Source organism: Crocodylus porosus, unplaced genomic scaffold (assembly GCF_001723895.1).
Source record: "Crocodylus porosus isolate Cpor-Errol unplaced genomic scaffold, CroPor_comp1, whole genome shotgun sequence".
Classification (NCBI taxonomy): Eukaryota; Metazoa; Chordata; order Crocodylia; family Crocodylidae; genus Crocodylus; species Crocodylus porosus.
In genome coordinates this window covers 71,863,477-71,874,246 of record NW_017728950.1, presented here as the reverse complement: position 1 = coordinate 71,874,246, position 10,770 = coordinate 71,863,477, and the positions used below count along the sequence as shown (strand labels likewise).

Genomic DNA, 10,770 nt, shown 5'->3' with positions numbered 1-10,770 from the left:
ACCTTGCTGGGGTCGTTTGACCCCAGTACTCTTTCCTGCCATGGCAGGGGGTCGGACTTGATGATCTGCTCAGGTCCCTTCCAACCCTACAAACTATGAAACTATATGGTACTGCAGATGTGTCTGTGGTACCACATACTGCATGGCCATGCTTGTTTGGATGCGGCCACAAACCTCAGATGGCAATTCAGGTAACATGTGGGCTTTAGAAGTAAAAATCAGAATTGGGATCATTCATATATTCAGAAATTGTATAAATGCTTAACATTTAGATTCTGAGAGAGAACTTCTCAAAACCACCAGTGCTGCCCTAACCCTAATTCTACAGGTGCTTGGGTTCCCCCTCAGTAAAATTCCCTAGATATCTGAATTTCTGCTATTGCCCGAGTACAGAAACATTCATGTTCTGAGGCACTGAGCAGTTCAGCACCTAAACTCAATGGGAGTGAAAAGCTAGACATCTTTCATCCTGCAGGCCTGAATCTGATAGGTTTGTTCTGAGAGTGCCTACTAGATTAGGTCTTGAACAAAACATGGTGAGCAGAAGCATATGTGGTACTAGTACACCCTTTTACCCATTCTGCCAGTGGTTAGAGCGCTCACCCAGGACACAAGAAATCCAGGTTCAGATCCCCATTCTGCCTTTTTTGGAAGATAGATTTGCACCCAAATCCTCACCTGTTTAAGGAGTGCCTTTAACATCTGCGCTATAAATTATACTGAAGTGGGTGTTTCTCAGTTTCTCCTGTTGAAACAGATCTACCTATCAGTTATTTAAACTATCTCACTACACAGGAAAGAAAACCATTTCTATAACTGTAAGTGTCCTGATCATCATGGAATATGGCATATGAGAGTCCAATTCAATCCCTGCTCCAATCAAGGTAATTATTTATACAAACTGGAACACATCAGCAGGAGATTTTGAAGTACTTATCTCAAAATATCTTGTGGCTAGAGATCTCTTAAAGTAGTGAGAGCTCTGGGTTCAATTTCCTGTTCTAAATCAGACAGATCTGGAATGGGAAATGGATCTCCCTCACCCCAGCGGTGTGTGCTAATGACTAGACTACTAGGAAAAAGCAAGATTCGTCCTGGCAGCATTTGTGTGAGAAAGGACTGGCCCGGTTTAGCTACATAAATCAAGGACAGGACCTGTTCAGCCAAGTTATAGGTGCCTTCCTCCAGCCTGGTGTTTGGGGGCTGACTTTGATGAACAAAAGCAAGGCATCACCCCTCTCTTCAACATTTCTAAGGGTGGAAACAGATGTTTTCTTTTATCACCTTTGTGCCACCATAAAAAAATGTATGTTGTGTGTATGCCTATTTGTGGCACAAATGCCTAAAATTTGTGGCTGTGACAAAGATGGTATTAATTTGTATCACTGTTTAGTGGTTGGCATCTATTTGCTTCATGTACAGATAGCTCAGCCAGCCTAGAGCTGCCTGCATTCCCACCCAGCCCAGACAGGTGCTCCAGGGCCTTGGACAGGATTGGGCCTTGCAAGCCCCAGGAAAACATGTTGCCTGTTGTCCTGTAAGATCAATGGACAGGATAATGGGTGAAGTGGTTTTTGCTCAGTGAAGTGGATCAGCTGTGACAGCACACATCCTGGCACAGCTGATCCGCTGCATTTGGCAATGCCTATTTCTAATCCAACTGAAATGGCTAGCTGAGCAGAAGTAAGTTTTATGTGCCTACCTGTTTGTCTATAACAGCACAGGGTAGAAAGGCTGTGTCAGAGGATAAGTTTGCCCCAGGGAACATGGAGCTAGCTGAGGTAGACCCCTGCATGTGGATTTAGGTGCCTATGCATTATTATTAAGATCTCAGGCTTTTTTCCTCTACTAGGTGTCAGAGAATTGAAGAATTAAGCATTGCAATGCTGAATCAAGTCCTGTTTGTGAATCTAGCCCTCCAATGAGTTTAGATCAGATTCACACTAGATAGTCAAGCCTGAATTATTTTTTTGGTGAAGGTTTTTATGATAAAAAAATTATTATGTGGGGATTCCACTTGTAAGCCAACAAACGACTTATTTCTTAAGATGAGAATCAGAAGATAATATTTAACTTTCTGCATATGCAAAATAGATCACTCAACAATATCAGTCAAAGATTTAAATAAGATCAATGACTCTTCTTATTTCCTTGTGTTAAAGTAGGTAATTCATGAACACTTATCTTCTCCAAAGAACTTGTATCTGGCAGTTTATTGGTCAGTTTGTACTAAGCAACCAATAACATTCCTTACTCACAAGAGAATCAAAACAGTCAACAAATCACTGCGTCTAAATATGAGTACATCCAGGAAACTTTTTTTAATTGACCTATGCCACTACCCTACAAACTTAAAATCTCATGTGTGTTTTAGCTGTTTAATGATTAAACCATAAAATAACAGAAAAAATAAGATGGGACAAAGTAAATCTGCTGCATTTAGTTTGTTTTACGAAGTAAATACAACAGTTTTCTGCTGTTGTTCAAAGCTACTCAGTGGTAAATGTCTTTTGGTCAGAGTTGTATCAGTGTTTTTCTTCAAACACAAGAGGCTTTTTGCCATGCGTTGTCAAGTGAGTTTAAAATAACAGACTGCAATAGGCTTTGATAAAAGCCTTTTACTTATAGAAATGTTCAATGGTGAATATTTGATGTTTTTTCCATTTCAGTTTGTCTCTGGATACTTAAATGCAACTCAGTGAAAAGCTCCCATAAAACAGTAATCTAGTAACAGCTTTGAAAGACAGCATGCTACTCATCTGTCTCTGATTCAGTTGGTCTATAAGGTGCACCTCTAACCTGCCCTCTAGCTATGTAACGTATACAAGTAGCAAATTTAACACAACTGGAAGTCATCTTTTACATGTCTGTGGAGATTCCCAGTCCTTCCTAGAATCAGCTGCTGCTCACTTGCTTTACATGGATTCCACTGGAGCTGTTTGTAGGAACGGACTTGGGGGACTGCAACTCTCTTACTAAGAGTTCTGTGAAAGTATCAGTGGCTGAGAAACTATAAGGAACAGGATTGTGTTTGGAAATATCTTCTACTGTCCAATTTTTTTTACATAACTAGGTTTCTCCACTTCAACTGTTCTCTGCTTGGTCTGTAAGTATTTCTGATAACTTCCCTCCCACTCAAAGAGTTTACTGCTCACTTTCCTTTTTAAGTGATCACTTGGTTAACCTCATTAGGTAAACTAGTCATTTTTAACTGCTGTTTAGCATAGGCTGTATCTGATTTTTTTTCCCAGACTGGAAAGGAATACTTTCCCAGCCATACAGTTGGTCCAGTAAAAGATATTGCCAAACACATCTGTTACTGTTTAATATCTTCATTAATGATTTGGAGGATGGCATTGAGTGCACAGTTAATAAATCTGAAGATGACACTAGGACGGGTGGAGTCACTGACACCATGGGGATAGGATTAGGATTTAGAAGGACCTTAAAAAACAGGAGGAATGGTCCAAAATTAATAAAATGTAATTCAATAAGGACAAGTGCCAAGTCCTGCACTTAGGACAGAACAATCACATGCTCAGTACAGTCTGGGGAATGACCGTTTAGGATGCAGTACTGCCGGAAAGGACTTGGGAATTATAGCTGACCAGAAACTGAATATGACCCAATGGTGTTCTCCAGTTGCAACAAACCAAAACAAAACTAATAGCATGCTGAGCTGTATTAACAGGAGCTGCTTGAGGAGGCAGAGTACAAAACGAAAGGCTGACTATCCAAAAACAAACAAACACACTTATGCATTTCCATTTGAGCAAGCAAATACTATGAACAATTGTTCAGGCAAATCACATACTTCCCCATATTTTAAATGCAACTAATAGTGTTATTTGCATATGTCGACACTTGATTTTCCACTTGACGTTCTTAGTCATCCATATTATTGTCTCTAATAATAATACAATATTCTAAAACACCATGTAATTCTTAAGCAATTATCTTGGAACTGTCATACCAATTCATTTTTCATTACCAGGTGGAAAAATGCTGTGGTACATACCGTGGCTAGACATAGGATTCAATAGTGATTGTGGAAATTATACTAGTTCAGTGGTGGCCAACCTGCGGCACATGTGCTATAAGCTGCACAGGCAGCCTCTGCACAGCAGATCAGGGAGGGGGTAGACCATACAGCAACAGATAGGGTAGACTGAAAAAATCAAAGCAGGATATTGGGCAGGGAGCAGAAAGCAAAGCAGTAGATTGGACAAGGGAAAGGGGCTTGGGTGGCACTCAGCGAGGTCTTGGTGCTTAATTTGTGGCACACCTGCCAAAAGGCTTTGTGGCGCCCTACCATACTAGTTTTTTAGAACAGGTTTTCTGTATCAAAACAACAGAAAGAGCAAAAATTAAGCTGATCAAATGGTTCCAATTCAAAGGACAGAGTCATGCAAAAAGGCATGACAAATGGACATGTCTTCTGTGCAAAAGGGAACATTAATTGATGGCTATGTTTATATAAAATGATTCCACAGTTTTGTCCACCATTCACATTCCACCAAGAGCTGGTCTGCAAGCAGGAAAATCTACCAGGTACAGGAAGGGAGCAGGAACTCTACATGTCGGCATTGTCCAACTGCATCTGAATTATTACTAAAAATGAATGCATGTGGCTGTCACCATGAAATTCATTTTCCTATTTATGTATAAATTAGAGGTGCACTGATACATCAGTCTGATATTGGATTGGCACCGATATAAAGAAAATTGATCGTATCAGAAATCAGCCTGATTTGGCCGATAAATGCCCATGTGTGAGCACCGCCACAGTGCAGCATGTAGGTGGCCAGGAGCACAGCCTGGCAGCTTGGAGATCTGCGTGCAGCTGATAAGTCTGGTGTGGTGAAAGGGAAGGAGGGAGGGAAGGGGTATGGGGGGCAGATTGAGGTACCCCACGGTGAGGGAGGAGTGGGACTGGGGCAAGGGTTAGGGCAAGCACTGCCCCGCCATGGCTGGATGCAGGACTGAGCCACGGCTCATTCGGTGGGTGTGGGGAAGAGGGGGAGGCTTCCTCCGCTGCATGCCACTCATCTGGGAGCCACTTGTCCAGCGCTCATTTGGTGACTTCCGCAGCTCGTCCAGGAGGGCATGGGGGAGGGAGGCGTATGACCCCGGATCTGCAGAAGGCAAAGCAGGACTGGATGGGGCAAGGCTGCGTGGGGTTCTTCTCAGCCTACCCAGCCCTGTGCAGATCTAGAGGCACATGCCCTGCCCCCCCATGCTCTCCTGGACAAGTGATGGGAGCAGCAGCAGGAGCCACTGGACAAGCAGGTGAGTGCTGAAGCAGCAGCTCCTGGACAAGCAGCACACAGCAGCAGGAGCCACCCCCCCTCCCTGCCTCTCCGCACCCCCCGAATGACCCGTGGCTCCACCCTGTGCCTGCCCCACCCCAGCTGGGCAGCACTTGCCCCAGCCCCTGCCCCAGCCCCACTCCTCCTTCACTGTGGGGGCCTTGATCTTTCCCCCACAAGCCCCTTCCCTCTCCCCTCCCCTTCCACTACACCAGACTTACCAGCTGCATGCAGCTTTCCAAGGTGCCAGGCTGGTATCAGAAATCAGATCAGTATTGGTGATATGCCTCCTTAAAAATTGACTATCAGCCCCAAAATCTCTATTGGTGCACCCCTAGTATAAATGAAGGGAGGACAGTTTTTGCTTCTGAAATTCAAATATTTTCTCAGAGCCCCAAGAAGTCCGACAACAAGCAAATGAACAGACATTCACTTTTGATTCTGAAAATGCAGCCACATGTAGTGGTCAAGGCCGGAAGCCAGAGAACAGTAGAGCACACCTCCCTGCTGGCTTGGAGCAGACAGCTTGGGCTAAGGCTAGCCCACCCACCCTGTGAGGTGGGGTTTGTGGGGGAAGTGCAAAGCATCCTGGCATGCTGGAGGACTACAAGTTAACTTGAATCTAGAGGGGAACTAGGACAGAAGTTCAGTAAACCAATTTAACCTAAATGAGTTAAGTTTGATGCTACATCCATCCAGGTTTATCTTAAACGGGTTTGGGCCATTTTGAAAGCAGTTTATGAGCACTGAACTTCTGTTGTGTTACAGATCTGAACTGGTTTCCAATCCTTATACTGGTTTATGTGTAATTTCTGTCCCTAGCCTAGAAGTTGTGTGTTCAGACAGTGGTCAGGTCCTCTCAGGTTTGGGCCTAAAACTAACATACAATTCACTTGCTTAAGATCTTACAGCACATGATCATTTTGTAGTGCTGCAAACACTTCTTGTGAGGCTGAGGAGGGTATAAATGAAATATGTGAGAGGACCTTCTGTCACTCCTGGATGTTTATGTAGAATAAATTGGCAATTGCAAATGATATCAATGGCATTTTTTGTGCAACTTCTGAAGTAAGCTTAAAAACCTAAAGAAGAGGAAAAAGCAAAGAATATTTTAACATTTGAATAGTACTGTTTTCATGGGAAGTCAGAAAGAGAAGTACAGTGTATATACACTGCACCATTTTCCTTTGAGTAAAAGATGAATATGATTAATGCAAGGGTTGATGAAGAGAGAGCAGATGAATGTGTCATGAAAAGAGAGTTTTTTTCTGTACTTGAAGGACCTCATTTGAAGTTAATGGAAAGACTCCCTTGCTTCAGTTGAGCTTCTCTTCATTATCTTAATATAGAGATTGGCAGCCTTTTGCTACTGTGGACTGCTGTTTGTTACCCAGCCCCTGCTGCAGGCTACACATCCCCTGGCAATCAGCAGCTGCTGTAAAGGGAATAACTAGAAAAGGGCTGCTCCCAGGATCCTGGTGATGTCTCCCCTGCATCAGCAGAGAGCACTGAACACATGTAGACAATAGGTCAGACCTTGAGGACCTTGGCCTGATTCCCTGAGCTGCTGCCAGCTGGGTTCAGTGTATTCACAGGCCAGATCCTGCTTGTGAGCTGTAGGTTACCAACCCCTATCTTAATGAATGTTAGCCAAAAGCCAGTTTTCACTAACCCCTAGGATTACCAGAATCTTATCCTCCAACTTGAAATCTGTTGTCATTCATTCAGACAAAATCAGCAGGTCTGTAGGAAATTTCAAAATCCAGTAGTTCTCAAGTATCGGTTTTCCTAAAGTAGCAATTCTGTACTTATCTTGTTCACTTTCCTTTATTACGAAAGCTTAAAATGAATTCCACAAGTTAACTACATATTGTATAAACAAAAAAGTACTTCCTCCTGTGTGTTTTAAACCTCCTGATAACTGTATTCTGGGACTTAGTGAATAATAGTTTCTGTTTACTTTATCCATACATCATCTCTTTGAGAGGAAGACCAGAACTGCACACAAGATTTAAGATGTAGGCACACCATTGTTATGCCAGTGTACATTCAAATTTTCCAAGATGTCCAGGCTGAGTGGTAACAGCTAGTTCAGAGCCCACCACTGTGTGCATATAGTGTATGTTATTTTCAATGTGTGTATTATTTTGCCCTTTAGCATCTTTCATGAAACATTTCACAACTTGTTTTTGGCTTCCCTTATTTACACTTTACGTTTGACCTGCCAGAGTTCATGCATTTTTTTCTATTTTCCCCATGTAGACACACCTTCCATTTTTTGACCGGTGCCTTTCTTGCTGTCAATTACCTGCTTAGTTCTTCTATTAAACTATGAAAGGGGGGGGAGGTTGGACTGTTTGTGACATGGTTTTTTTTGTGGTATACACTTTTTCTGAGACTCTAATATGATGTTTGAATAGCTTCTATATTTAAATGGCTTCAAGACTCCCTGTAGGCCTTTTACCTTCTATACTGCTCCATTTAACCTCTTTCTAACTAGCTTCCCCATCTGTGTATAGTTTCCCTTTCTAAAGTTCAATATAAGTAATAGATTTTTGTTTTTTGGCTGACTCCTTCCTGCTAATGTGCTGAATATGATTGTATTATGATCATGATTACACAGTGGCTCACCCACAGATAACTAGGTCCTGCTTGTCAGTATTAGGTCTAGAATTGCTTCTCCTCTTGTAAGTTCCAGGGCTAGTTCTTCTAGAAAGCAGTCATTTATTGTATCCAGAAATGTTCTTTCTGCATCTCGCTCCAACAAGGAATTTACCCAGTCTATCCAAGGATAATTGAAATTTCCAATTATTATTGCATGTTCCACTCTTGCAGCTTCTCTCATCTCTCTTAGCATTTCATAATTAGCTTTGCTACCCTGACCAGGTGATCAGTAGCACAACACAAGTACTGTGGTCCTTTTCTTCCCACAGCAGTTCTCTGGTACTTTTTCATTTCGGTTAAGATTTTTGTGTGTTACCATCTGTGCTATCTTTAACATACAGTGCTACTTGCTCCATTCCCCCAAACCATCCTACCCTTTTGTTCGTGTATAGCCTCTTACTGTGGCATCACAGTATCCCATTGATCGTCATCTTTCCACCAAGCCTCCGAAATGCTTATTATGGCAATATCATCATTTAATGCCAGGCATTCTAATTAGCCCATTTGATTTTTAAGACATCTGGCACTTGTATAGAAGCACTTACATTTTGTCCATGTTACGTATGTGCTGCTTGATCGAGATTCTGTTTGTGCAGACTTACCCTCACCATCGTCTGCACTTAAGTTGCCTCCTTCCTTCCTATCTCTTTTTAAGAGGATATAAAATATTTCTGACCTCCGCCTTAGATGGTGAATGTGTCTGAATCAAGTTACCTTGAAAACCCTCTTGTTAGCTTTGCACTCCCCAGTGAGATTCCTCTATATATTTTTCCTCTGCTTTGGTACTAGAAATTACTTTGAAGCCACATTACCTTGAAAACTGCCCTGTTCACTGGTTCCTGCTGGTCCTCAAAGGGACTAGCTTTCAGATTTTCTGGCTCACGTCAGCCCTGCCCTTTTATTAAAGTACTGTTTTTTGCCCAAATGTGCACACCCCAATGAAGTCTCTCCCAGCACACCAACCTCATCACTATTCAGTATACTGAATGTTACCCTGGGTACACCTACACGTATGCTTTAATGCACATTCATCTATCTTAATGCTCTAATTAAAGCACCCGGAGCATCTATTGTATCAGCATCCCTGTGCTGAAAAATGGCAGGAGGGGCACTTTAACAAAGTGAATGCTTTTAAAGTGAACTTTAGTTCACTTCATTCGCTGAGTTCCCAGAGCATGTGCATAAATGCCCAGAGGTACTAGATTTCATGCACATTAGCTAAAGTGCATTATTGCATGTGTAGATATGTCCACTGTAACTTAAGGTATTAACAACCTCTGCTGTTAAACACCAGATCTTTTAGCCTGTGTATTTCTAGAGTGAAGATATAAGGTAAAGTTGGTGAATCAGAAGAAATTGTGGGCTCTCAAGGACCACTCCTTAAGGTGATTTAGTGAATTCATAATAAACATTGTTTCAGTTGGGTAACTCCTTAAATGGTTTCTAAGTAACTGGATTAAATACTATCTTCAGTCCACAGGACTTTATAAATAGGTAAATAAACATTAATTGTTTAGGTTAAGTGTCCTAATTAAGTGTTTAAATTATCCATGATAAACCCAATAGAACTCACCAACACTTTAATGAAATTCCCTTGCCTGTTTTAGTTATCTATATCAGGACAGGATATGTTACTGCCATGGGAATTAATATCTTTTGGACTTAATTTACCTAAGAATGGCGGGGAGAGGCTCAGTGGGCAAACCAACTTTCTAAGATGTAATCTCTGTTGAAAGCTTGCTACAGAGAGATACGTGAAAGAGATCATAACTGAGTGGCCATGACTTACTATTTATCTTCAGTATTGGTTGGGGGAGGGAGGGGTTGTAACTTGCTTTTCTTTAGTTATAATAATCATTCTGAACATCTTTCTTTGATTGATTATTGTGTTCCCCCAGGCATTATTAAAACCTTGTGTGGCTAAAATAGTAAGACATCACTGAACTGGCAGCAAAAAAAACAGTTACAGTACTAGGATTTGAACCATACTATTTCTTATTTGTCTAAACTATGAATCTTTAATGTTTGAGGAGATAGAATTAGCAACTTTGGTACTCAGCACCTTGAAGTGCTCCCCTTGAGTGTGCTGGTGTCTCATCAAAGTCCAGTGCCAGGACCTGAATGTCTGAGTATAATTAAACTGTTGCTGCATTAGACAGATTTTTGGATCTAGTTTTGATATATTATTTTCAATCTTTGCACTTTTCAGAAGGATCATGGATCTGAGGACACTATAAATGAGGAAGACTTCAGAAATCATTCCCTCAGAAGCAGGAATTTACAAAATGGGGATAATGTGCATACTATCCAGGTAAGGGGGTCTTTTTTTCCCCTTCATATGAAAAATTATCCATTCACTAAAATAATTCAGAACCACAAACCTAATAGGGCTTAAAATACTGCCAAGACATACAATGAATAGTCACCTGTGAAAATCCATCTAAGACTGAATTAATAACTTAGAATTGGAATCTGTTAAGGGATAGGCAAGTTAGTTCTGAAATCCATAAAAATCATCATGAAATTAAGTTGACTTCCAGGAGTCAACTTCACAGAGGGTGGTAGTAGATGGGTCCTTCTCAACCTGGAAGGACGTGGGCAGTGGGGTTCCGCAGGGCTCGGTCCTCGGGCCCGCACTGTTCAACATTGCTGATGACACTAAGATGTGGGGGGATGTGGGCACACTGGAAGGATGCAACAGGCTACAATCAGACCTAGACACGTTACAAGGGTGGGCAGACGAGAATAGGATGGGTTTCAACACAGACAAGTGCAAGGTGATGCACCTCGGGAGGAA

The 10,770-nt window shown here is 41.8% G+C and overlaps 1 protein-coding gene across 1 annotated transcript in view; it reads left to right on the top strand.

Annotated features, from left to right (window-relative positions):
• The window catches only part of SLC28A3 (solute carrier family 28 member 3), a 74,263-nt gene that overhangs the window by 2,407 nt on the left and 61,086 nt on the right, over window positions 1-10,770 (top strand). The window contains exon 2 of the mRNA XM_019555391.1: window positions 10,183-10,284. Within this exon, the coding sequence (XP_019410936.1) occupies window positions 10,183-10,284 (102 nt within the window). The remainder of the gene's footprint in view (window positions 1-10,182; window positions 10,285-10,770) is intronic.